This window comes from Pan paniscus, chromosome 3 (assembly GCF_029289425.2).
Source record: "Pan paniscus chromosome 3, NHGRI_mPanPan1-v2.0_pri, whole genome shotgun sequence".
Taxonomy (NCBI): Eukaryota; Metazoa; Chordata; class Mammalia; order Primates; family Hominidae; genus Pan; species Pan paniscus.
This window is the reverse complement of record NC_073252.2, coordinates 99,927,977-99,954,974: the sequence shown is the minus strand read 5'-3', so window position 1 is coordinate 99,954,974 and position 26,998 is coordinate 99,927,977. Positions and strand designations below refer to the sequence as shown.

General features: G+C 35.5%; 1 protein-coding gene across 2 annotated transcripts in view; it reads right to left on the bottom strand.

The window, feature by feature from the left end:
* The window catches only part of BANK1 (B cell scaffold protein with ankyrin repeats 1), a 293,848-nt gene that overhangs the window by 214,867 nt on the left and 51,983 nt on the right, over positions 1-26,998 (bottom strand). For both annotated transcript variants that reach the window (XM_003829949.5, XM_034958947.3), the window contains 2 exons: positions 14,594-14,748; positions 7,159-7,297 (listed from right to left, as the gene is read on the bottom strand). In XM_003829949.5, the coding sequence (XP_003829997.2) occupies positions 7,159-7,297; positions 14,594-14,748 (294 nt within the window). The remainder of the gene's footprint in view (positions 1-7,158; positions 7,298-14,593; positions 14,749-26,998) is intronic.

Sequence of the window (26,998 nt, the reverse complement as noted above, 5' to 3'; positions counted from 1 at the left end):
CACTTAAAATCATTTTTAAAATTCTTGGTAGTTGGAAACCACAAAATGAAATGTACAATTTTAGACTTAATTGCTTAAAAATAAACTTAAAATATAAAAACATGTTAAAATAACAATAAAAGTAAAGCACTAAATTATTTGTCCCTACTTACTTACTAGTATAACTTTTCTTTGTAATAATCTATAATCTTTACATAATTCTTTAGAATTTGGAAAAGTATAGCCATTTATCAAAAGTTAGGTATTTATTATTTATCTTATGAAAACAATTTAATTAATTACAGGCAAGTGTCTCAAAATTGTAATTTGAAAGAGTACAGCTGATTTAAATGATACAATTTGTATTCAATTGACTGCAATGAAAACTCCTGGGAAAGGCAAGGTTTAATCCCCTGATACTGAAGTACTGTTTACATCATACATTCATCCAAAGCCTTTTTGAGAACAAGTTGTTCAAAACGAATGATACACTACATTGTGAATTGTGCTGTAATATATGAGCAGAATTAAAGTTATATAAGAATTTAGGACTTTCTATGAAAGAATATCAATAAACAATTATTTCAATAAAAAAGTTATTGTGTTTTAGTGTAAGAAAACTAAACAAAATGTAATTCTTTAAATTCATCTGTGGAACAAATTTTAAGTGCTTTTAATCTGTCATTGAGATATTTCCCAAATTCTCCCAGAAAACTGTCACTCAAATATCTAGGGTTAGGAATAAGTCATTAAATATAAGAGCTTTGAATATTTAAAAGTTTTTAAGGATTAAGTATTAATTTCACTTTATCTCATGAAGCTGTTAAAGGACTTCTTATAATATTGCTGAGGGAAATTTAAATGCAACGAAAGCAATCTTAAGCTTAACTAGGTCAAGGAGCTGAAATTTCTTCCTCATATTTCTTGAGTAGACACCTCGCCTGTATTATAAAGAAGATGCATGTAGAAAAATAGGAGCTCTCTCTTCCCAAAGAAGTATCCATCCAATAGAGAATGTAAGAGAAATTACAACAAACAAAAATGAAAGTTTTAAAGCACATCTCATCAGCTACAGCAGTACACATATGGTAATGGGAGTTCTGGAGTTATTGGAGTCAAATGAAATCAATTTCAGTAGATTTTATAAAGATAAATTTAAATTTAAATGTTATGATAAGTCATAAAAATTATTTTGAAATAGATATTAATTTTGTTTATCACAAAAGAGATTAGGAGTTTTACCATGGGGAGTTAACCTTTTGAAAGAAAATCGGTAATGAATCATGAGAGGTATATGGTGAGATTTGCTTGGTAGTTTTTTGATACAGAGTAGATAAATATTCTATATATTTTTAATCTAACATGAAACTGAACTGATTTATTTCTTATATATTGAATCCTTAGTTAACTCAAAATTTTACTGGTGGATCTACCGATAATGATGTTGATTTTAGAGTAATCCTCCAATGAGATGCCTTTTAAAGGATTGTGTTTTCTGTATACATTCTCATATTTGTTAAATGGCAGTTATTAAATCAATACTTAATTACTGCTCTCAACTGTATGTCAGAGAGAATGTCTTATAGATTCATCTGGTTGGGAGGCCCCCTCAGTAATATATTATTGAACTGACCTTTACATGAGCAGTACTCTGTTCTGCTTCCACATTATTTAACTTTAATTTTAGTTCACTATGATGACTGTATTTTACAGCCTCTCAGTAAAAATAAAATCCAATTAATGTAAGGACTCAAATAGAAGAGAGTAAAATTAAATGTTGCTGTTTACCATCTAGACGAAAGTAGTCAAGCAACACCTAACCCTGTAAGTACACACAAATATAGGTCAAGATCTCCAAACCAAGCAAGGATATCACAAATCTTATACAATAGTGGACTTGTCTATTGCTCTTTTCAATTCCAGTAGCTTTTGCTTTACATATTGTGACACTCTGTTGTTAAGTGCATACCTGTTTAAGAGTTTTCTGTTTTCTTGGAGAATATATCTTTATCATTATATAATGCTTCTGTTCATTCATGATAATTTTTCTTTTTCTAAAATCTTCTTTCTCTGAAATTAGTACAACTTTCCAGCTCTACTTTGATTAGTGTTAGCATGGTATTAGGTTGGTGTATCTGTGTTTTGATCTCTGTCATTAATATTTGAATATTTCTTGTGCTTCATTTTCTCATTCTTCTTGTATTTCAATTTCATTACATTACTTTCAATGCCATTTGCAAAACCGCAATTACTTTTGCACCAACCTCCAACCTACCTTGCTCCAACCCTTTCACTTTTCACTTTTGATTTACCCGTGTCTTAATATTTAAATTGAGTTTTTTATAGACAACATATTATTGGGTCTTGCTTGTTATCCATTCTGGCAATCTCTGTCTTTTAATTGGCGTTCTTAGACTATTCACTAAACTTAAGTAGTTCTTACTTGGCTTCAGTAACGTGGTTGGGTTATATCTATCATACTTGTAATTTTTATTATTCCCTACATTTTTCTTTGTTCCCGCTCTCTACCCCAACCTTTTCTGCTCTCTGTCAAAATTACTTGAGAATTTTATAGGATTCTATTTTCTCTCTTGTTAGCCTACCATTTATAGCTTTTATCTATTTATTTATTTATTTATATTTATTTGTTTTTTTAATTATACTTTAAGTTTTAGGGTACATGTGCATGGCACATTTATAGCTTTTAAAAAATTTTTAGTAATTGTCCTAGAGTCTGAAATATACATTTTTAACAAACCTAAGTCCCTCCTGTCCCTTATGATATTGCTGTCATTACTTTCACTTATCCATATGCTGTAATCACCCAACACATTGATAGTGTTTACTTCAGACACACATTTATCTTTTAGATCAATTAAAAATAAGGAAAATGAAATATTGTGTTTTTACCTTCATTCATTTATTCTCTGATGCTCTTTCTTTATGTAGATCTAAGTTTCTGACCTACATTATTTCCCTTCTTTCCCAAAGAACTTCTTTTAAAATTTCTTGCAGGGCAGGTCTGCTGGTAATGAACTCCTTCATTTTTCTGTTTGAAAAAGTCCTTATTTCTACTTCATTCTATATTAAGGATAATTTCACTGAATATAGAATTTTAGATTGGTGGGTTCCTTTTTTTCACAATACTTAAAATATTTTACTCCACTATTTTCTTGCTTGCGTGGTTTCTGAAGAGAAATTCAACGTAATTCTTATACTCATTTCTCTACAGGTAAGGTATTCGTTTTCTCTGGCTTCTGACAAGATTTTCTCTTTTGTTTTCAGTTTTCTACAGTTCGAATGTAATATGAATAGGTGTCAATATTTTATATTTATCTTTCTTCATGTTACTTGAGCTTCCTATATCTGTATTTTGATCTGTCATTAATATGCAAATATTTATTGTGCTTCATTTTGTCATTCTTCTTGTATTCCAATTACATGTATGTTAGACCTTCTGAAATCATCCCACATTTCTTAGATGTTTTGTACTTTCTTTAAAAAACAAACAGACAAAAAAACTTTTTTCTCTTTACCATTTAAGTTTGGGAAGTTTTCATTGACCTGTCTTCAAATTCAATGATTCTTTTCTGACCTTTGTCAACTCTACTAGTAAACCTATTAAAGTTATTTTTTAATTTTTGATACGGTGGTTTTGATTTCTAGAACTTCCTGTTGATTCTTTCTCAAAGTTTATCTCTTTTTATATAATCAGTATGTTCTTTCATACATTTTCCATGTATGTCATATCTAATTCTAGTCTGATGCATGCTTTGTCTCTTTAAATTGTGTTTTATCTTGTCTTTAGGAATTCCTTGCAATGTTTGGTTTATGACTAGATGTAAGGTAAATACTCCTGTAGTGAAAGAATTTATAGGAATCCGTTTAGGAGTTGGACTGTATTTAATGTTTGTTGTAGCTATCAGTGCTAGCAGCTTTAAATTCCTCTAGCATTCTTGTTTCTGCCTCTCTTTTTGATTATGTACTTTTCTAAGTACTTTACCGAGAGAGAGTCTGAATCTTGCTGGGTTTTTTTGGTTGGTTGTTTGCTTTTTTAAACAGTAATCCACTGTCATTATGCTGGAATCCTGTTGTGGTAACCATAAGGTGGTAGGGAAGGAAAGCATTCTACATTCTTATGATTAAGTCTTAGTCTTTCAGTGACTCTTCGTTGTGACTTTACAAGTGTTTTTGCTGTGGCATACCTTCCCCTAATCCCCTTTAAGTGAGACAGGAAGGCCAGAGGGAGCCACAGTGAGATGATGTCCTTTCCCAGCTGGAATGAGGCTCTGGTGAGGTGTTTTCTTCTGGAGAGTAGGCCTATGCTATGGAGAACATGCTGGGAGTATTTCACCACGATTATCCTTCCTCTGACCCCATCAGAGGTTCCATGGGCTCTTTCTCAGATCTTCATTGCAAAAACCTGGTGGGATTCATGGAGGTAAATCCTACAAAAGTGTGGGGACATCCTAAAACTACTACCCCCAGGAGTTTCTCACTCTCAAACTAATCCATATTCAGCTTTCAGACATTCATCAAAATTAACACTTAAGTGCTCCTACTAGTTTGTGGCTCCAGTGGCTTCTGCTCTAGGTAAGCAGATTTCAAATGACCCTCTCTTAGTTCATCGTTTTCTCCAGCTTTTGCAATAGTGGATTGCCCTTGTCAGAGTTCAGAAGACAATACCCCAAAGTATGACGTGTTGGTGTGCTGCATACTTTGAACTAATGAAGACTAAAGGGCCTCAGAAGCAAGGTCTTTCTGACCTTCCATCCTCCTGTCTCCAACCCTTCTTCCTGCCCCTGATCAAGTCATAGAAGCCAGAATTCCTCTTCCCCAAGGCAGGTCATAGAAACTAGAGCTCCTCTTTCCCAAAGAAAATCACAAAACCAAAAAAGGTCTCCCTTCTCTCTTCTGCCTTAAAGATCCTCATTTCAGAGAAAGCCTGCTCCATACCTGGGAGGAAAGAATGTGACATAGAGAAGCCAGCAAAAATCTGGACAGACAGGACTTACTGGGTCCTCCTCCCCTCAAGTCTGTTACCACTAGTTCATATTCTTTTGTTCAATCACTGTCCTACACGGCTGTTTATTCTTCGTTGAACCTAAGCATAAAAATGGACAGTTTCCCATTGGTCCTTGGGTCTTCATTTCTGAAGGCTCCCATAAATCTTTGATTAAATAAATTTGTTAGGCTTTTCTCTTGTTAATCTCTCTTTTATTACAGGAGTGACAACTGTGACCCTTATGATGGTGAGGAAAGGTATCACACCTGCATCTAACACCTTGCAACTTTAGTTCTCTAATGGGTTCAAGAAACGTGGTCGATTTTGTAGTGGTTCAGCTTTTTCTTGTAAAAATGGGCTCTTTACTGTTCGGGCTAAAACCATTCATCTACATATTACTTGTAAAACCTTTGTTTTCCTTATATATCTGTGCATATGTTCTGGGTCATGATGTAAAATGTAGTTCTTACTAGTTGTTCTTAGTAGGGTTCAAAACATTTCAAAATACAGTGACATGAAGCAGAGAAAATAAGGCTCTGGGCCCATTTCTGCCAAGGCATTTTCCATCCAACCAAACAGGTTCAGGTAACCATCTTGAATACTGCTACAAAGCAGCCAACATTTTGGGAGAAAATTTCTCATCAATTTAAAGAATACAACAGTTGAAACGAATACTTAAATAAGTTTAATTATGATAGTTGGTAAATAGTGGTTTATTTATTTATTACAGATTTGTTGTTTAATCATGAAGACAATAGTATGTCTTGGTATATCTTGGAAGCATGGCATATTCACTTTCTGCTTTTCTTATAATTAATTTGAACTTTGACATGTTTTATTCTTTATACTGCTCTCACCCAGTAGGTATACTGAGCAAAAATTCTTAAGTAATGTGAATAATTATATTTGACATCTTGATCTGCTATTTGGGAAATATTATTTAAATGCTTCTTAATTTGCAATATTGATATTTCTATAGTGTCTTTAGTCTAACTAAACTTAAATTCTGAAACTAATTAGTTAGAAAATTTTATTCATTAAACCACTTAAGACTGTGACATAATGAAGTAGGGGGCATTGAGACAAGAAAGAAAGAAAAGGAAAGAGACAGAGTTTTTCTCATTTCACTTCTACACATGCTTATCCATGACAGAAAGCAGTGTCTGAAATGTTTATAAATGTTTAGTATGGAGTTTTTCCTTCTTATAATCCAACTTCAGTCTAAGCTGTGCAAGGAAATCCATACACATGCCTTCCACACAAACAGAAGTCTGTAAATGCTTTGTAAATAGACTGCATAATCACTATATTTTAAAAGGAAAAAATGTTCAAAATGTGTTTGACATGATCTTTAATTTAAAATATTTTTGCCACATTTCCAAATTCATAACAAGATTGAGCATCTTTTTATTTCAAAATATTTTATAAAGTTCACATTTATGAGGTTTAATAGGATGATTTTATTCTCTGATTAGGAAAAGACATCATAAATGTAAAAACCAAGCAGTTTTACATTTATATTAAAATATCCAGAAATTAGTATTAGATTAATATTAGATTTTGATTTTAATACAATTATTGTTGCAATTATGGTTATTCCATCTGGAATTTTAAATCTGATACAATTTATCATGCTACAAGCAAAGCTGGATAATCAAATGATTAGCTTTGTAAGTGAGATGAGGAAAAGATGAGAAGATTATATGTACAAATTGCACCATACTGATAAAATAATGGGAAAAAATGCTTTTCAGAGCAACAAAAATATACCAGAGACTTGGGGGAAAAAAGAAAGAAAGGGAAAAAAATAGAGTTTATTAATAAAACTCAAAATAAATTGCTAATCCAAATGTCACAAAAAAGCAAACAATTTTAGTCATATGTTTAGTGGTTGCCATAAATTAAAATGCTCTCTGCTGACATATTTAGAAATGTATGATGTTACTGGATGTCATTTCATTACAAAGTACACAAACTAATTTCTCATAATTTACATGTTCTTACTTTTGCAAATCCAGATTAATAATAACAACCTTGGGTATGTGAAAACTAAACACAGGAAACACCTGCAGAACAATATTAGTTTTTGTAAGGAAGTGAAACCATTTATTATAAATTTATTGGAAGGAACTCAGGATGATGTTTTATGCTTATTAAATCATAAACATTCTTACCTAAAGCTTTCACGCACCAGACTTTCTTATTCCAAAGGGCTGGCCGTGTTCTAATGCGCTTATTACGTGATGTAAATTCAACCTCTACAGTATCACCAATTACTTCATCTCTCAAAATTATGAATATTTCACCAGGATTCTGTAAGATGAAAATGTAACCCATTTAAGCATTTGGAAAAGTTTACATTAACCAAAGAACCCATTACATTTCTTTATAATTAAGGTAATACACTATTATTGAATAAGTCTTCTATGGTGTTTGTATTTTCAACTGTATCCAGAAATAAAATACATAAATGTGATTCTCACTACATTTTAAATAGTATCAAATTTCTTTTTATTGTACGCTCTTTTTTTCCCTCTAATGCCATATTTTGCAACTTAAAGAAACAGTATGAATATAGCCTCTTCCTTTTCTTCTTGCGTCTTCCTGAATATGGCTCTCTGTACCAGGGTATAAGCATCATTTCACAGACCAGCAGAAGGCTATAATTCAGCTGTTAACCAAATCATTTTTCCAAATCCCTTTTTTAGTCCTTTATATAACTTGGTTCCTTTATCTATAAATGACAGAATTGAAAAAGTTTAAGATCTCTTACAATTTAAATATAACGACTTTTAAGAAGTCCAATAGTTTTATATTTTATGTAGTAGAAGTTCAGTGGCCACTCTTTATTTGCGGTAAGTGTCTGCCATGGTTTTTGAGTTGACTAAAGGTTATAAATCTAAAGTTTCTAGATTTAATTAAGATGGAGAGGCCAAATGTATAAGGTGAAAAAGGTTATTGAATAACTTTGTGAAAAAATATTGAGAAAAAATACTAGGAATGAAAGATTGGGGTTAATACAGAGAAAAGAAAGGCATAAACATTTATTATCTATTTTATACTAGAAATTATACTCAGCACTTTTTATATAAATGTATTTCCTCTAAACCTAACTGAAACAGATAAACACAAAGACATACAGAAAGACAAACACACACACACATACACATACCAAAATAAATGGATAAGGCTATTTCTTTTTCTCTTTTAGGAAAAGGACAACTAATATACAGAATTATATTCTGAAGACTAATCAGAAATATTTAATTTCCAAATCCACACTAATCCTTATATCATGCTGTCGAACCCCATGAAAAAACTAAAATAAAACATTCTTTTTATGATTATCTTAGATATCACCCTTCAAAAGCTTTCTTCAAGTCATAATAAGTTTCAATTCCATACTTAAAAAAAACAGGGATCCCATTTATATGCTCTTATAAAATCATGTTTCTCAAAAAGTTACTAATTTCAAGATTCTCTTAAATGCCCCTAAGTATAAATTACTCACCAATAAAACTTACATCTTTATGCTTTATCCAAAAGAGTTTCTAATTATGTTGATGTTATAGAATCATTTCAGCTCACACAAAAATCTACTTCAGGCATTTTCCACCAGAGTCTAATACTCCTAAATATTTTTCCACAGGGAAAACTAAATTTCTCCTCAGAATTTACAATGCTCATCGGGAAAGGATCCTATTTCAAAGGAACTCCCACTATTCCACTTGTTGCTCTTGCCCCACACATGCAACGTGTCAGAAAAGCCGGAGTGTAAGCCCTCCTGTTCCTCACATCTGCAACCTCCTCCTCACAGGGCCTCGCTTCTAGTACAGTTCTTTTGTTCCTTTTGTTTCTCATATCTGCCCCCTTACCTCAAATCTTTAAGAGCCAAATAATGTCTTTCCATTTCACTTGGGCTCAGTTAGTCAAGATCCTCTGCTTTAAAGTTCAAAGATCTTTCCTGTGTGTGCATCATTCCTTGTTTAACTTTGACTTATGGCTTTCCACATTTGGGTAGTACACATGCACTCTCCCAGTGTTTTATCCACCCAACCGACTCCCAACTCATGACTGCTTCTGACACATGAGATTCCTCACTCAGGGCCGGGTGCGGTGGCTCATGCCTGTAATCCCAGCACTTTGGGCGGCCGAGGCGGGTGGATCACCTGAGGTCAGGAGTTCAAGACCAGCTTGGTCAACATGGTGAAACCCCATCTCTACTAAAGACATGAAAATTACCCGGGCATGGTGGTGCACACCTGTAATCCCAGCTCCTCAAGAGGCTGAGGCAAGAAAATTGCTTGAGCCCGGGAGGCAGAAGTTGCAGTGAGCCGAGATCCTGCCACTGCACTCCAGCCTGGGCGACAGAGCAAGTCTCTGTGTCGAAAAAAAATAAAAATAAAAATAAAAGAAAGGCAGGACTCCACCTTTCAACCATTTCCAGAGAAATGTTCTAAGCAAAAGACAAACACACTGACCACCCCAAATGAGGTACTCACATCTTCATTTGTACCCATGGCCAGCTTCATGGGCCCATGACCTTACTGTCACACAGGGCCCCACACTTAGAAGGCCCTGTATTTGGTTTAATATTCTGCTGTAATTACCTTGACATTATAATAATTTGAACATGGTACTTTGTATTTTCATTTTGCACTGTAAACTAGGCAGCTGGGCTTGCTTGAACATAATGTTGGCATGATATTTAATTCCTTTTCTCCTTCTATATCCCCATATTTATCCTCTCCAACAATGTCCAACTCAGGTCTCACCAGCTCCACAAAATCCTCCTGCAACTTCAGCTCACAAAGAGTTTTAGAACTTTCAAAGGAACACTAAAGCACTGCATATCCATAACCATCATTTGACTGTTTCTAAGAGTCATGCTCTCTACTCCTGATTAGTTTTTCATGTCTGTGTCTTGCCTTTCTAGCTAGATGTTAAACGTCCTAAGGGTGTTTTTATTTTCTTATATTATCGTAGCACCTTTCAAAAATTATTCACATAAAAACATTCTGTATATATATTTTTAAATTAAGGTGAAGTAAGTCTGTAAAAATATGACATTTTAAAATTGAGCATGCTCAGCTCTGTTCCAACTTCTCTCAGTACTCAAAGCTTCCTCTACTCCCGGGAGTAAGCACTGGCTCTTAATTACATGAGTTAATTTAATTCAATGGAGAAAATATTAGGATCCTCAAATGGTCATAAATTAGTTTTACCACTTATGAAGCTATTGTTTTGCTCCCAATCTTTCTGACTCCTCTGTGAATCCCTTATTTAGGTCAGAGCATTCAGGGAAACAAAGGTTTATGACAATTATCACTTCCAAACTTTAAAGCTTGGCTACATTGGTCATAAGCCTTGAGACCTAACAAAAGAGGTGAAATTTGGTCTGCAATGTTGCATTTATATCTGAATCTCTGAGGTAGGACACAGGCATTATTTTGTGTGTATGAAAACTCCCCTAGTAGTCCCTGTATGTAGCTTAGTTTTTGATAACCACCTACTTAAAAGAAAGAGACATCTTTTGGTCACTGTAAAACTTCACCTCTGAGAAGGCATCACTTCACAATACAGACTTTTCAGGCATTAATGCACACAATCATCTTTTGCTGCTTTTACTGTATTTTCCAATTAAATCACAGGATTGGGCTTTAAGTTAAGGTTGGTCACCAAGGACTAGTTTGTGATTTGGTATCAGAAGTAAGTGGGTAGTGCTGTTAGCTTTTGTACACTGTTTTAAATTGTATTCAGAGTCAAGGGATGAACTGGCAAAAAGGTAATCTCTGAGATTCTTATGGCCTTTAAAAGTTACATTCTTTCATGTCATCTCAATTTATCTCTATATTTGTTTATTACATAATCCATGGTCTGTCCAAGGGCTTGAAGACTCATATTAGGGTTTTAGCCTTAGAAGTGTGTCAATGAACAGGTCATATAAAATAAAGACCTTTATTAGGGATATGGTATGTGGTAGGATTCTGATTTTAAAAACATTCAATAAAATTAATATAGATCCAAATGCTGATAAAGCCACTTTAAAGGTCTTTTGTGGTTGCACGATGACTTTCAGAATTAAATTTTCTCAAGAAATCAATAAGTGACTCAACTGGTTTTTCAAATGTCTCTATCTTAACATCAGGATAGCAGCAGTGGGAAAATAAAATAAAAATAAAAGAATTAGGGTTGATTATACTAAAGGAAGTAAGAGATATGGGGAGAAGGAAAGTTGAGATTACAGTGGGCAGATTCTACCAAAAGGAAGGGAAAATGATATATTTAAAGATCTGGGTTTAAAGAAAAAAAGAGATAAAGAAAATAAGCTCACTGCTAATTGTTCTTTAGGATGGAGCTACTGCTGAGAAAATATAGAAGTCATTTCTGAATCTGTGACTAGGGATCACAAAAATAAGATTTAAACTTGACACTGTTGATATTTTTGGACCAAATGTGTCACTGTTGTGGGAGCTGTTGTGTGCATTACAGGAAGTTTAGCAGCTTTCAGAGTTCCACCCACTAAATGCTAGTAGCAACCCCCTAGTTATGACAATCAAAAATCTCTGCAAGCTTTGCCAAATATCCCCTGGGTAGAGAGGGTCAAAATCACCTGCAGTGGAGAGCCACTTCTTTGAGGGTGTTTGCCGGAGTAATGGACTGCACAGGGAAGAGAAGTTACTAAAAAATAGATCAGGTCAAGTTCTGGTTTTGTTGTAATTCCAATGGGAGAGTACCTCACAGTTGGATTTTTCATCAGGGAGATAAAATTGGATGAGATTCGTTTGAACAGTGGATGCATTTGGGAGACCTAGAACTCACATCTCTCATGGTCAATTGACCCACACAAAAAAACCAAGAGGCATATGCTAGAAAAACAAATGTCTTGGCCCATAAACAAAGAAAAGTCCAAAAAATACTAAAATAGAAAAAGTGTGCCAGTCTTATAGAAAATAAAAGAAGAGGTCAAATTAAGAAACAGATTGGAACTGCTAAAACTCACCTAGGTATTTCTCAAAGACACAGATAATTAACTTACATAAATAGGACAATGGAGGGATATCTTCACTAGTGCATGGGGAAAAAAAGTTAAAGAAATAAAGTAAAATATTTTTCTGCTGTTTGAGAAGTGGCACATAATTTTCAAGGTCTAGGAAATCCAAATCTGTGGAAAAGAGCAGTGCTAGGAAGAGTGACAAGGCAGAGGAATCAATATTCCCAAGCTCCAAGGGTCATAGGTAGTAGCAACAGCACCCACTGCCTTAATTAACGATAGACTAAAGTTAATGCTGCAGAGCAGATGAGGGCACAAAGAAGAGAATTTCTCTAGGAGGCAGGTCCACAGACCTCAGCAATTCCACAGCAAGAGGCAGCAGGAGGAAAAATTTAAACTAACTCCCTTTTCATCAGAGAGAATGAAAATTACGCAACTATAAAGAGCTCATAGTCAACCCAGTGTTAGCATGCTGGAAACAGAAAACTAAAAAGAGAAATTAACATGGTTTGAAGATACTGGGTATGAATCAGGCACATCTTAAGGAAGACCTGGTGACTGACTGAGGTAGTATGGTAAAATTTCTAGATTTTTTAGGATGATAGGGAAGCCTCAACTATCATTTCCTTAAGGCAGTAATCTTAAGTGGTCTCTATTCACGGACTACTTGGAAAACTTCTCAGAAATGAATTTGAATTCAAAGATTGTGCTTTCAGACAGTTGACATAGGCTGAAAGTTGTCGTGGCAAGTCTGAAACATGATTTCCACTCAGTGGGTAAAAGTGGTCTTTTCTCTGGTGGTTGGCAATAGTCTTATGGATTCAGACTATACTAAAATCTAGGTTCTGAAAACAAAAAATCTTGTCTGGGATAACTATTTTTGGTCCAGTGATTAGCTTACTTTGATTAGAATGTGGGGCTGGCACTAAAATAACTTTGTATAACCTTTTAAATGTTTAGGATTCTTTAAAAAGTGGGGTACCTAAAAGAAATTTTATATTGAAATAATTTAAATCTAAGAGTCTGAAAGAATTATATCAATGTCAATAAAAAACAGTCCATGATTCTCCTATTGAAAAAAACCCTTATCTAACTAGCTATCTAAATAATACATCTTTGCTTAGATATCAGTGAGGTTTGATTTTGGGACTGATTTCTTTGAAAATTTAGTAAGAGAAGGGTCTTACAGTGCTCGAATTTTACTGTTGCAGATATTTTTAAAAGCAGCTATTTAGACTCACTCTATAACTCCTGTTGAGCTACTTTTAGTTTCAGAGGGTTTTCTTTTTTCTGCTTTGATTTCATCTACTTGAGAGTAGTTGCCATTTTTCTTTTATTACGCTTATTTTCTGTCTTTTCCATTGTTTCTGAGTCAGTAGGAGCCACGAGTTCTGACTGTTCAGCCTGATCTCCTTCCTTTAAGTTCTGAGTCCTTGTAATTTTTCTTTGCCTGATCATCTGTGTCAGTTTCTTCATACCTGTATAGTTCCGTTTCCTGGGGTCTCTAAGGTAGTGTCAAAGCATTTTTTTGTTCCTCTGGAACTGACAGCAAATAGCTTAAAACAGCAATTCTTCTGCTTAGGCATGGGGTAAGGGTCTGGAGAGTGAGGGTGAGGAAACTAAACTATACCCTTCTACACAGGATATTCCACCTCCATCAGGACCACTGGTACCAGTAGGATCAGGAGACCCACCCAAAGGTCAGTGAGCCCTGTCACTGGCTTCTATCAGAAAGACTCCTTCAGGCAACTCCCATAACGCTCTCCTGTATCTCTGGCTCTTTATACTCAAGGATGCCACAAACTGAGGCCCAGCATCTTTTTCATGTCCTAAGATTATATAGTCAGATATTTGGAAAGGCTTATTTTAGTGGTTCATTCCAAGCAAGATTTAGGAGGAAGACATGCTAGGAACATATATTCCCACAGTCACCTGCCCAGAAATCATCCCCCCACATTATACTCTTATTTCTTGAAGGACTATCTCTTCTAACTTTTATGGTATTTCCACTTAATGTCAGCCTTTAATACATGTTTCATCATTGAAAATATGGTGTGGTCCTAAAAATAAAGTATTTTAAAATTCTATCCAAGGGTATGTTTCCCTTTAGGAAAATAGATCCTTAACCTATTTACTGTGAATCTAAATTTCTTTTGACTAGCTTGAGAGCTATTGCAATTGTACATCTATTTGCAAAATGTGAAGTAACAGTTGATAAAATTAAGCTTCCATATAACCTTCACTATTTAATTTTTCAACAATTATGTAACAAATGCCTATTAATTCAACTATCATCCAGTGTGTATCAAATGCCTGCTAATTGCCTAGGTTCAGAGGATAGCCATGAACAAAGTAGACAAAAATGACAGCTATGTTGGAGCTTGCATTCTTGTGAAATACAATATCTATTAAAAAAATAACAGGTGGGCTGGATGCGGTGGCTCATGCCTGCAATCTCAACATTTTGGGAGGCTGAGGCAGGAGGATCTCTTGAGGCCAGGAGTTAAAGACCAGCCTGGGCAACATAATGAGACCCTGTCTCTCCAAACAGCAACAACAACCACCACCACCACAACACAATGGGGTCACTTAAATAACAAGTTATCTTTACTGACCTCACATGGAATTTCAGTGGGAAGCACCACTGCTAGTGGTATGGTGTTTCTTGAAGCTTCTGATAGTTCTTCAATTTCCTTTCTCTCACTTATTTCCCCAGAATGTTTTGCTCGTAGGTCTGTTGGAATGTTGACCTCAAAGTAGTCTTCAGAATCTAGAGAAAATTTTATGAATGTAGATTATAATATAACTAAAGCCACAGTATTTCCTCCATTGCTATAAAGACTAATTGCTAAACAACCAATTTAATATATGGGAAACCGAACTGAGTTTAAGATAGCTGAAATAATTGAACCAATGTTAATAATTAAAATAATACTTCACAATTTAACTAGTTTTATAATCTTTATGACTAAACTAAATCAACTATGTAATACTATGTTCATCTACTAGTTAAGTGTTTTCCAAAAAATAGAATCCAGTCACCATTTCTATTTTCCCTTAATATTAAAACAGTAGATCTGTAAAACATAAAACCATTTGTTTTCCATGACGGTTATTAAGGACATTTATTTTAAGTCAGAACAATTTAAATCAGAATAGTTATTTGCCCCTTACATATTTCTAATTTAAAAAAAACAGAAAGCACAATTATGGGACAATCACTAAATAAATTAGACTAGTATTTATTTCTAGGAAATACTGGTTTAATAGTGAAATACTAGTACTCACCAAAATGTTAACGCATTCTATGGAAATAAGTGTCTATATCAAATAAATTGGGTTTCCTTATAGCAGTATTACTAAGAACACTGAAATATGCTGATGTAAATTTTGAATCTCAAAGAAGGAGCATAGCATCTGATTTTTAAAATTTTAACGGTAATTTAGCATTTAGTCTTAATCATTAAAACATTGTTCTCTATTTGAAAAAATGTGTTAAGAGAAATAGATCATGTTTTATTATTATTCAGTGTCTCAAAGCCCAAAATGTTTCACTATGGCACAGAACCAATGTGGCTAAAATTAAAACTCTAGAAATGAGAAGGTCACATCTATAAACTCATGCCCACCCAAAAGCAGCCCTGAAACCCCCCAAGAAGGGAACGGGAAAAAGAAAAGCAGCCCCTGACAGTTAGAAACTAGGCTGGCACCATGAGAATGCCTTGCTTTTCCGGAAGTTAGCCTGCCACTCAGAGGCGGAATCTGGTTTTCTACTGAGCACCAACAACATCGAAATTAGACAAGGCCACTCTGTCACCATGATGAACCAAGAGAGTGACAAGACCACGTTGTAATCATGTCAGAATCTAGACAAAATAATGAACATTGCCCGAACCACAAAAATGACCAAATCCTGGCTAGTATGAATGACTGCTTCTTTAGCAATTCCAGCTGTAGCCTCATCTCATTTCTCCTGCCCTCTACGCGGTGTGATCCACTCCTCCTAGTTTGTCTGGGAATTTCCTGGTTTGGGTTCTGAAAATGCCTTGCCCCAGGAAACCCCTCAGTCTCAAGCAGACCAGAAAAGTTGGTCTGTTACTTCCAAGTAGAGTCATTAATATTCCATTAATATGTCAAATCATAAAATTACGCCTGCTTCTTGATAGCAGGCAAACTATATCCAAGCCCTGCTTCCTTGAACCCTCCTCAAATCACTGAACACAAGTCTTAAATCTTCCAAGTCCTTTCTAATGCCCTTTTCCTGAGATACCCCATGGTTCTCCCTGATGTGCCTTCTCTTTATTGCAACAAGAAAAAAAATCCAAATACTTCAAGTGCAGGTACATTCCTGGTGCTCTTTGGCTAAGCAGCATTGACAGGGTAAAAAGAAAGAGTCAAAGGCAGTAGATTTGGAAGTAGTTAGAATATTGGTCTCACTGTATCCAAAAAAAAGAGAAGTCACCAGCTCCATATAGGTAATTCTATCAGAAAAGCAGAGTAACAAAAGAGAGCCTCCCTTGAGAGGGAGGAGCTGTCTCCACGCTGTTTCTGAGAAGAAAAGTTTTCTTGTTTTCTTCTGTCTTATGAAAGTTGCACAACTAAGGCACAACAGCACCTAGGACTTCCAGCTTCCTCTCAGTACTAGTCTTGTTTGAAATGAAAAACAGTCCTTATTTCACTAACAATTTAAAACACTTTCATAAGCAATCTCTTTCTCTTTCTCTCTCTCTCTCTCTCTTCCTCCTGGCTTATACACACACACATAGACATACACAAATCAAAACAGTGAAAGGTTGTATAAAACTGGCTCAATACTTTTGTGAGTTTGTAGAAAAACTAAGAAATGGATTTTATTTAATACACCTTAAAAGAAGGAGAAGTCATTCCACCATGGCAGTATCCAGGATTTTCTGCTAATTCTTCTGTGATATTAGGTAAAAAAAAGTTATTTTATTTACCCTGGGGACATAATTACAAATGTACAAAAAGATTTATCTCTATGAATATTCACAGAAGTAGTGTTTGTAATGGAGAAAATTGGAAGCAATCTAAGAAATAAGGAATAAGATAAAAATATGTTATGCGATAAAAGTTGTAATTGATAAAACTAATAATTCTATCAAGGAGTATTTAACAAGCAGCAACAAGTTTATGATATAACTGAAAAAATTCAAGTTACAAAATTGTCAATTTAGTAGGCTCCCATTCTAGTAAAATAAAAACTGTACATATACAGAGCTATGTGGTAGGAATTAAAGACATAGGCTTGAATGAATGAGAATAGACTATATATATATATATATATATATATATAGCCCAAAAATATTGAGTGGTTCTTTCTGGCTTGTGGGTCATGTGTAATTTACTAAATAGATATAAATATATAATATTAATAACATCTAATAATACAGTATATGTAATACATATTCTGATTTTTCTACACTGAAAATGTATTTATTTTACTGGTTTAAATTATGTATGTATATTTAATTCAAGTAGAGGAATGAAATGATGAAGATTGCAGACTGAGAACATGTATCTATTTTCCTACTCTACAACATATAAATGCAATAATAGAAAAGATTGCTTTTAAGATAATGAATGTATTAAAGCACAAGAAATTGATAAATGGTGCAATTACATAAGAACAAATTTTGAGGAGTTTCTCAAAGATAAAAGTTAATCTGGAACTAAATTAACAGAGACATCACAACAGAGAAAACGGAGTACAAAACATGTTTGGAAAAGACAACTTCAAATAGAAAATTCGTTTTCCAAAACTAATTACTTTCCAAAACTGAAGAAACCACGAACTCAAAATTCAAAGATCAGAAGAAGGTCCTGGGACAAAGATAATGTTAATAAGTTAAAACCTAATTTGGAACAGAGATAACTGGGACTTTCCCAGCTGCTACTTCTACTGAGCAAAAGGAAGTTTTGCTTTTGCCCTAAGAATAAAACAAGCCTATTTTATAAAACAAAATTAGCTAGTTAGCTAGTACTGGGACTGAATAAGGGAACAGAATGGAACCTGCACTTACCACCCTTCCCAAAGACAACAGAGAAAGAAAAACTGATAAGAGAAGGGCTAACTCCAGCATTTTTTTCCCAAGGGTTAAATGTGTAGGCTTGGTTCTCTACTTTGTAGGTGTTTTGACCAGGATATTCATAGAAGCAACAACTATTAACTGACAGTGATTCTCAACTAAAAATATAAACCGCCACCCAAGATTATCCTTCCCCTCTCCTTCTACTCTATCTCCCACCCAAATTCACTCATTATTCCTTTGAGGCACCTTTTCTTACCAACACCTTAGTCGAACTTGACACCTCTATATCTCTAGTGCATACAGTTGTGCCTGGCACATGGTAGAGGCTTAATAAATACTTGTTGCCTGGTTTAATAATCAAATAAATCCATGCCTAGTTAGGTTTTTTAAAATGATTTATATCTCAAGGACAGTACTTTACTCTATCTACCACATGCCTTGCTCTGAAAAAGGCTTAAGGACATATTATGGCTGTTTTGATGTTCTATCCAGATCATTCAAACTTTCTCCACATCAGCAATAAAGTTGTTTTGCTTTCTTATCATTTGTGTGTTCACTGGAGTAGCACTTTTAATTTTCTTCAAGAACTTTTCCTTTGCATTCACAACTTGGCTAATTGTTTGAAGAAAGAATCCTAGCTTTCTACCTATATTGGCTTTTAACATGCCTTTCTCACTAAGCTTAATTATTTTTAGCTTTTTATTTTAAGTGAGAGATGTGTGACTCTTTCTTTCACTTGAACACTTGGAGGCCATTGTAGGCTTATTCATTGGCCTAATTTCAATAGTGTTTTGTCTCAGGGAATAGGGAGGCCCAAGCAGAGGGAGAGAGATGGGGGAATACCCAGTCAGTGAAGCAGTCAGAATACACAAAACGTCTATTGCTTAAATTCACTGTCTTGTATGGGTGCAGTCCATGGCACCCAAAACAATCACAATGGTAACACCAAAGATCATTTGTCACAGATCACCACAACAGACATAATGATAATGAAAAAAGTTTGAAATAGTGCAAGAATCACCAAAATGTGACACAGAAACATGAGGCAAGTGCATACTGTTGGAAGAATGGTGCCAATAGACTTGCTCAACAAAAGGTTGCCACAAACCTTCAATTTGTAAAAAATGCAGTGTCTGTGTAGCACAAAAAAGCAAAGCACAGGCCGGGCGCGGTGGCTTATGCCTGTAATACCAGCACTTTGGGAGGCTGAGGCAGGCAGATCACTTGAGGTCAGGAGTTCGAGACCAGCCTGGCCAACATGGTGAAACCCCGTCTCTACCAAAAAATACAAAAAAAAAAAAAAAAAAAAAAAATTAGTTGGGTGTCATGGCACACGCCTGTAATCCCAGCTACTTGGGAGGCTGAGACAGGAGAATTGCTTGGGCCCAGGAAGCAGAGGTTGCGGTGAGCCTAGATTGCACCACTGTACTCCAGCCTGGGTGACAGAGCAAGACTCCCTCTCAAAAAAACAAACCAAACAAACAAACAAACAAACAAACAAACAAAAAGACACCCAAACACAAATTCAAAGCAGAACAAATCAAGGTATGCTCATATTAAGTGCAATAATAAAAATATTTTATACTCTAATGAGTTTTTACAGTTTATCAAGACTTTTACTGACATTGTATTTCATTCTGAACACACCCTTAAAAATATAATCCCTATCCAGTGATGGATTACTGAATTTCTGTCAAACATTTAAAACTATTTGTAGACAGCTCTTAAATTCTGTGAGTGAGAAACTGTTCCTCCTCAATAAAATGTGAAGCCAAATAGAATCTTTCTTTCCTCTTCTAACACTTTTCTAAAATGTGCAGAGAATATAGTATTTTGTATCAAACAGACATAGAAAACTAAAAAGCAGATAGAATTAACCTAGGAATAAAGTAACAGAGCCATAAGTAGTAAATTCAATAGAAAAATCCCAAATTTTCCAAAGTAAATAAATGATGAAGTTTTTCTGGCCCTTGGGTAGAAAATGAAACTTCACTGCTGTTTAGATAACAAATTGAGTTAATTTTCCTTTTTATAAGCTTTAAATAGTTTAGAAGGTAATTAGATAGACATAATATATATACACACACACAAATTTTATTGTGTATATATACACACAAATAAATTTTTTTATATAGTATGTGTTAATACATACAAATTACCTATATTTCCATGTCCTAAGAATATGAGTGTGTGTATACATATATATGCTTATATATTTGTGTGTGTGTGTATATGTGTGTGTGTGTGTGTATCTCCATGTCCTAACTAAAAACGCCACCACCACTGTATGTTCATTGTTAAGCTAAAGACATGTATTAGGCATTCAGGTTGGCCTCCTCAGAAGTGGGTCTTAAACTTAAAATGGTGAAGAGAAGAGAGAGAACATTCTAGCCATTGGACCTATATTCTCATAACTCCTTTCTCCAGTCTCCATGAGATCCAGGAAGTGACTAGCACTCAATAACTATTGGTAAAATAAATGCATTATTGTATATCAACTGAACATACTTCAAGGAGATGAGGTTGGAAGAAGCAGATTAAGAGTAAGAAAGTACCAAACCTCTCTTTGAGAAAGGCCTACCTGCAATTGCTATGAGACTCCGGGAAGTAATGACAACTTTAATGTTTCAATTTCTGGTATTGCCTTCAGTACACTACAGGTTTTTACATGTAACTGTGGAACCTAGTGTGATAGGCTTAAGTAAAGTACAAGGGGCTAAGTGCAGGGAAGTAAGAGCAAGGCATGTATGTCCAGCCCCAGTTGCCTCCGTGGCTCAGCAGATAAGGGGATAAGCCTATGAAGCAGCTAGAACTTGGGGAGTGATTGCATCGCTGAAAGGGAGAGGTGGGAGGATGCTAGAAGGGCATAAACAAGATCCTGGAAAGAGAGACTAGGAAGAGAATGAAGGGACATCCATCTCTAATGCCTAAAAGTTAGAGACCCTTGCCATTGCAAAAAGTATGAAAAAGAGGCTGTATATTAAAATTACCTATGTTTAAGTAACAATAGAATTGTTTTGTTCTGTTTTGTTTTTACTATCACGATTGAATAGCTAAATTAAATAATAAAGCATGAAGCATTTAATAAAATAATATTACTCTTCACTTTAAACTGCATGCCCTTGACACTGGATTGTATTTCTCTTATATCTCAAGTGCATGACTGTATTATCTTAGCAAATGGATCTAGTGCCTAATCTTTCCTTTCCCAATGTAGCAAGGTAAACCTTAAGTTACTGTGTAGAAACTGGAGTGTTTTTAGTGATGACTTCTAGCTAGCAAGTGAAATGGAAGCCATAATTAATTTATTGCCTAAAAGAAAAAAAAATTAAAATATGGGTTTGACCTAAAATGAATACCGGAGATCATGGCGGACAGGAGGAGGCAGGACTAGAGTGCAACTCCAGACAGAGCAGCAAGTGGGGGCTCGCATTGTGAATTTTAGCTCCAGATTAACTACAAGAACAAACCAGCAATCCCGAGAGGACCCACAGACCCTCTGAAGGAAGCGGACTGCTCCTACAGGACCCAGGAGACCCCCTCAAAACTATGAGTGCCCCAACTGCGGAAGTGGGAAAGAGAGACCCTCCTCTCCCGAACACACAGCCCCACTGGAGAAGCTGAAGATCTGTTTGCGGGAGAAGTGTCTAACTTTCCCTGGCTGAGTCAATTTGGAGAGCAGAGCAAAACACCGAGGTAGAGGAGGCAGCAGAAAGGCCCTGGGAGCTCACTGGGTTCCTAGGCAGCCATTCCTCGCTGGCGCCAAAGGGATCCATCAGGAAGATGGCCAGAGGAGCAGGGGGTAAAACTCCACAGGGAGAAGGAATTCTCTAGCTGAACTTTGTAACAATTTGAACGGGGCAAGAAGCCTCCTGGCCAGAACTCAGGGGAGGGAGCGAATCCGGCAAAATCGTGGAACCAACCCAAATGCCCATCAATCAACGAGTGGATAAAGAAACTTTGTGAGACGTGTGTGTGTGTGTGTGTGTGTGTGTGTGTGTGTGTGTGTGTGTGTGTGTGTATGAATGATGGAATACTACGCAGACATAAAAAGGAATGAATTAACAGCATTTGCAGTGACCTGGATGAGATTGGAGACTATTATTCTAAGTGAAGTAACTCAGGAGTGGAAAACCAAACATCGTATGTTCTCAATGATATCTGGGAGCTAAGCTGCGAGGAGACAAAGGCATAAGAATGATGCAATGGATTTGAGGGACCTGTGGGAGTGAGGGATAGAAGACTACAAATATGGTGCAGTGTATATTGCTTGGGTGATGGGTGCACCAAAATCTCACAGATCACCACTAAAGAACTTACACATGTAACCAAATACCACCTGCACCCCAATAACTTATGGAAAAATTAAAAATAATAATAGTAAAAAGAACTAAAAAGAGACAAAATACAAAAATAAAATAAATACCCCAAACTTCTCATGAATATGAATAACAACTAACAACTACTGAACGTTGACTATGTGCCAGTACTATTCTTAGTGCCTTGCATATATTAACTCACTATATACATATATACACACACACACACACACACACACACACACTCTGCCAACCCAAGAGGCAGGCAATAATATTATCCTTGTTATATGGATTTCTTTGAACAAATATTTACCAGCCAACTATGTACCAGGTGCTATTCAGGATGCAGAGGACATGGTGGTAAGCCTTCCTTCATAGGACTTGCAATCTAATGAGGGGAGGCAAACGATATATGAGTAAAATCTGGAGCGCAGCAGATGCTGACAGGGAGGGTGAGGAAAAGGGATGGAAGTTGCCATTTTTAATAAGGAAAATAAGGTTCTGAGCAATAAATGAACTCTTCAAGGCCACACAGCTAGTTATTGCTGAAGTCAGGAGAATACCTAGCTAGTCAGACTTCAGAGAACCTTGATCACTACTAGATATGGTTTGGCTCTGTGTTCCTACACAAATCTCATCTCGAATTGTAATCCCCAGGTGTTAAGGGAGGAATCTGGTAGGAGGTGACTAGATCACGGGGGTGGTTTCCCCCATGCTGTTCTCATGATAGTGAGTCAGTTCTCACAAGATCTGCTTGTTTAAAACTGTAGCACTTCCCCTGCCCTCTCTATCTCCTGCTGCCATATAAGATATTCCTTGCTTCCCCTTCACCTTCCACCATGATTTTAAGTTTCCTGAGGCCTTCTTGGCCATGCAGAACTGTGAGTCATTTAAATTACCCAGTCTTAAAAATTACCCAGTCTTCTTAAAAATTACCCAGTCTTAAAAATTACCCAGTCTTGAGTGTTCTTTATAGCAGTGTGAAAACAGACTAATACACTACCCTATACTGTTTCCCAACCCACAGTTTTATCCATGCATACAGCAGTCAATTTATCACAGGAATTATCTGATGGAATCAAAAACACAAAATTTTCAGAGCTGTTAAAAACAACATATCCTTGTGATAGTTTGCTGAGAATGATGGTTTCCAGCTTCATCCATGTCCCTACAAAGGACATGAACTCATCATTTTGTATGGCTGCATAGTATTCCATGGTATATATGTGCCACATTTTCTTAATCCAGTCTATCATTGTTGGACATTTGGGTTGGTTCCAAGTCTTTGCTATTGTGAGCAGTGCGGCAATAAACATACGTGTGCCAAACACCACATGTTCTCACTCATAGGTGGAAATTGAACAATAAGAACACATGGACACAGGAAGGGGAACATCATACACTGGGGCCTGTTGTGGGGTGGGGGGAGGGGGGAGGGATAGCATTAGGAGATATACCTAATGGTAAATGACGAGTTAATGGGTGCAGCATACCAACACGGCACATGTATACATATGTAACAAACCTGCACATTGTGCACCTGTACCTTAAAACTTAAAGTATAATAAAAAACAAAAACAAAAACAAAAACCCTATGGCCCAAATCTCTAGTAAAAATGTCTAAGGCATTAATTCTTACCATAGCATAAGATTATACCTTATTTGACATTGCATTGATGTTTCAGTTAGGATTGCTAATTTACATAGAAATGACAATTTATGAGTAAGTCAGTATGCTTATCAGCTCTTGTTTCTCACTGAAATATCTCACAAGGATGATTTACCTTACAAAGAATTCCCAGAGGCAGCTATATGTTGTCAATTGGTTTTCACTGCTAGAGAAAGTGATTATTTTTATTGTGTCAAATGTGTAATCCTTACCAATAGGTAATAATGATTCTTCTTGGTCTAAAATGGATTTGAAAAAGACAGGTAAATATCTCAGTTGTTTTCTCTCAAGTAGCTTCAAATTCTTTACAGTTATCTAAGAGGTAGTACTTGAATTTTGATAGCAGGCTTTTTTTGGCATGTTTTTCAGAATATTAATCAACATATTAATCTGATATATTTAGGAATATTTTCATAAAATTTCAGGGATGCTATATCTGAGGATTTTATTTTAACTTGTAAATTTAAAATATCTGACTGCTATATGTACATAAATAAATTGGTGATGTAGTATCTTTTTTAATTTTTTAATTTTTAACTTTTGTGGGTACATAGTAGGTATATATATTTATGGGGTATGTGAGCTATTTTGGTACAAGCATGCAATACATAATAATCACATCATGGAACGGAATAGTATTTAGTTTCATATTTTCACATGACTAGGTAAAATGATTTTGAAACTGCTTGCTTCCATATAAAGCAACCTTCTAAATAATATTTTAATTTCCTTTCACTTTCTCAGAAATATTATATATAAGTATATCCGATCCTCAGCTTAAAAAATTGTAGAAACTGAGTCTACTCACCTTTGAGACAGAAATAAGTTTTGTTTATCACCCCATTTATTCAGTAGGGTATGTTAAATTAAAAAAGGACCCTTCCCAGTTAGGTCTAGGAAAACTTTCCTTGAGGATCACTCTATTGATAGATAAAGCCCTAAAAGAAGCTTGTTTGGGGTTGGTGTAAAAGTAAGCCAATAAGTACTGAGTTTTGACTATGTCTCAAATGCCCTATGTAGAAATTTATATCCATAATCATATTTAATCCTCACACTCATCCCAAGGGATGCAACCATTATCTTCTGAGAAGAATTATGATTTTACTAAGAATTGAGTTTTTAAAAAGTTAAATAAGTTGTCATAAGTCACAAAGCTTCACTTAAACCCAGGTCTGTCTGACTCCAAACCCTCTGCTCTTGGTCACAAAGTCATACTTTGCACTGAGGGTAAAAGACCTTTGGCAGATCCACCTACATCTTGTCCTTCCTCAGCCTCACACAAGAGAAGTTCTAGCAAGTGGGCCTTGTCAGCAGACTTGCTTGTGTTCTGAGATAGGAAAGGCCCTCATGACCCACCTGGTTTGCCATTGCAGTCATTCCAATCTTCTCACCAGTTCCTGAATGTAACCACAATCTTTCATTCCTTCATATAGGCTCTTCTGTTTCGCCTATTGTGCCTAACCCCATTTTTCCCTCTAATTACTTTACAACATTCACATCAGTGGTTGCTTCTAGTGGAAGATCCTTCCTATCTCCCACTTGGCAATAGCTCTTTGGATGCACTGCACCTCATTAGAACTACTGTCACACTGCATTACATTATTTACATATTATTTACTTTCCTGTCCCTTTCATTAGATAGTGATATCTGGATGTCCATAATCAATAATCTTTACGTCTACCTCAACTCCATGGATTAAAGGCCTGCCACATAGTAGAAGCTCAATAAAATCCACTGATTTGGCTAAAACCATTATTTAGTGGATAAGCAGCCAAGCCAAAGGGGAATATATGTATTCCAAAAGAATGTAATTATTCTTGTAGCCATATATTTATTTATTTATTTTTATTTTTATTTTTTTGAGACCGAGTCTTGACCTGTCACCCAGGCTGGAGTGCAATGGTGTGGTATCACCTCACTTCAACCTCCGCCTCCCAGATTCCAGCGATTCTCCTGCCTTAGCCTCCCAAGTAGCTGGCATTACAGGTGCGTGCCAGCACGCCCAGCTAATCTTTTTTTTTGTATATTTAGTAGAGATGGGGTTTCACCTTGTTGGCCAGGCTGGTCTCAAACTTCTGACCTCGTGATCCACCCGCCTCGGCCTCCCAAAGTGCTGGGATTACAGGCATGAGCCACCAAACCTGGCTGTAGCCATATATTTAAAAGAAAATTACGCAAAGACAATATACTAGATGCAGAAAATATGAATTTTCTGGTTGATGGATAAAGCATCACTAATATCTAAGTGGGTTCCAGGGTTATAGGAAAGCATTCCTAACATTTGAATATAATAATAAAGGAAAAAATGATAAAATGTGTAACACTAATGTTTCAATTAACAATGTGAAAATACATCCCAGAGATCAAAAGGATAATAATATGAAGAAAGTGCCTGAATGCATTTTGAGCAGAGTAATTTGGTATGATTAATATGCTCTTGAAGAAGGCACTATGGGGCACCATTTTACGTCATTGAATCAAGATTAATATAGTGGAATATTTATCAAAAAAGTACAAAATAGGGAAGTAATATTGATAAGGAAAAGTGAAACTAAACCTTACTATAATAAGACCAAAGAGGAAAGTAGGTGTACTAAGAAGATGGTACATTTAAAAAGTGGACACTGTTTTTTGTTTGAAATTCTGAAATGTAAAGCCTAAAATGAAAGGAAATACATTTTTCTGTATGAAAAAGAAAATGTTTCCAACAGAAAATTCTGAAAATCATTTACTTTAAAAGTTTTAATTTTTCTAAGTATCACTATACTGTTCCAGACAGAAAAACTTTCTAAAGCTCATTTAGCATGAGAAGATAACTGAAATTGGATTCAAATAAAATAAATTGCAAGTTTATACATGTAAATCAAGAAATGATGTCTAAGACATTAAATATGTTAAATTGTGACACTCTTGTGAAACCTAGAATGCAGAGGTGGAAATAAAAGCTGAGAATCTCTCATGACTGAAAATATAGGTGATGA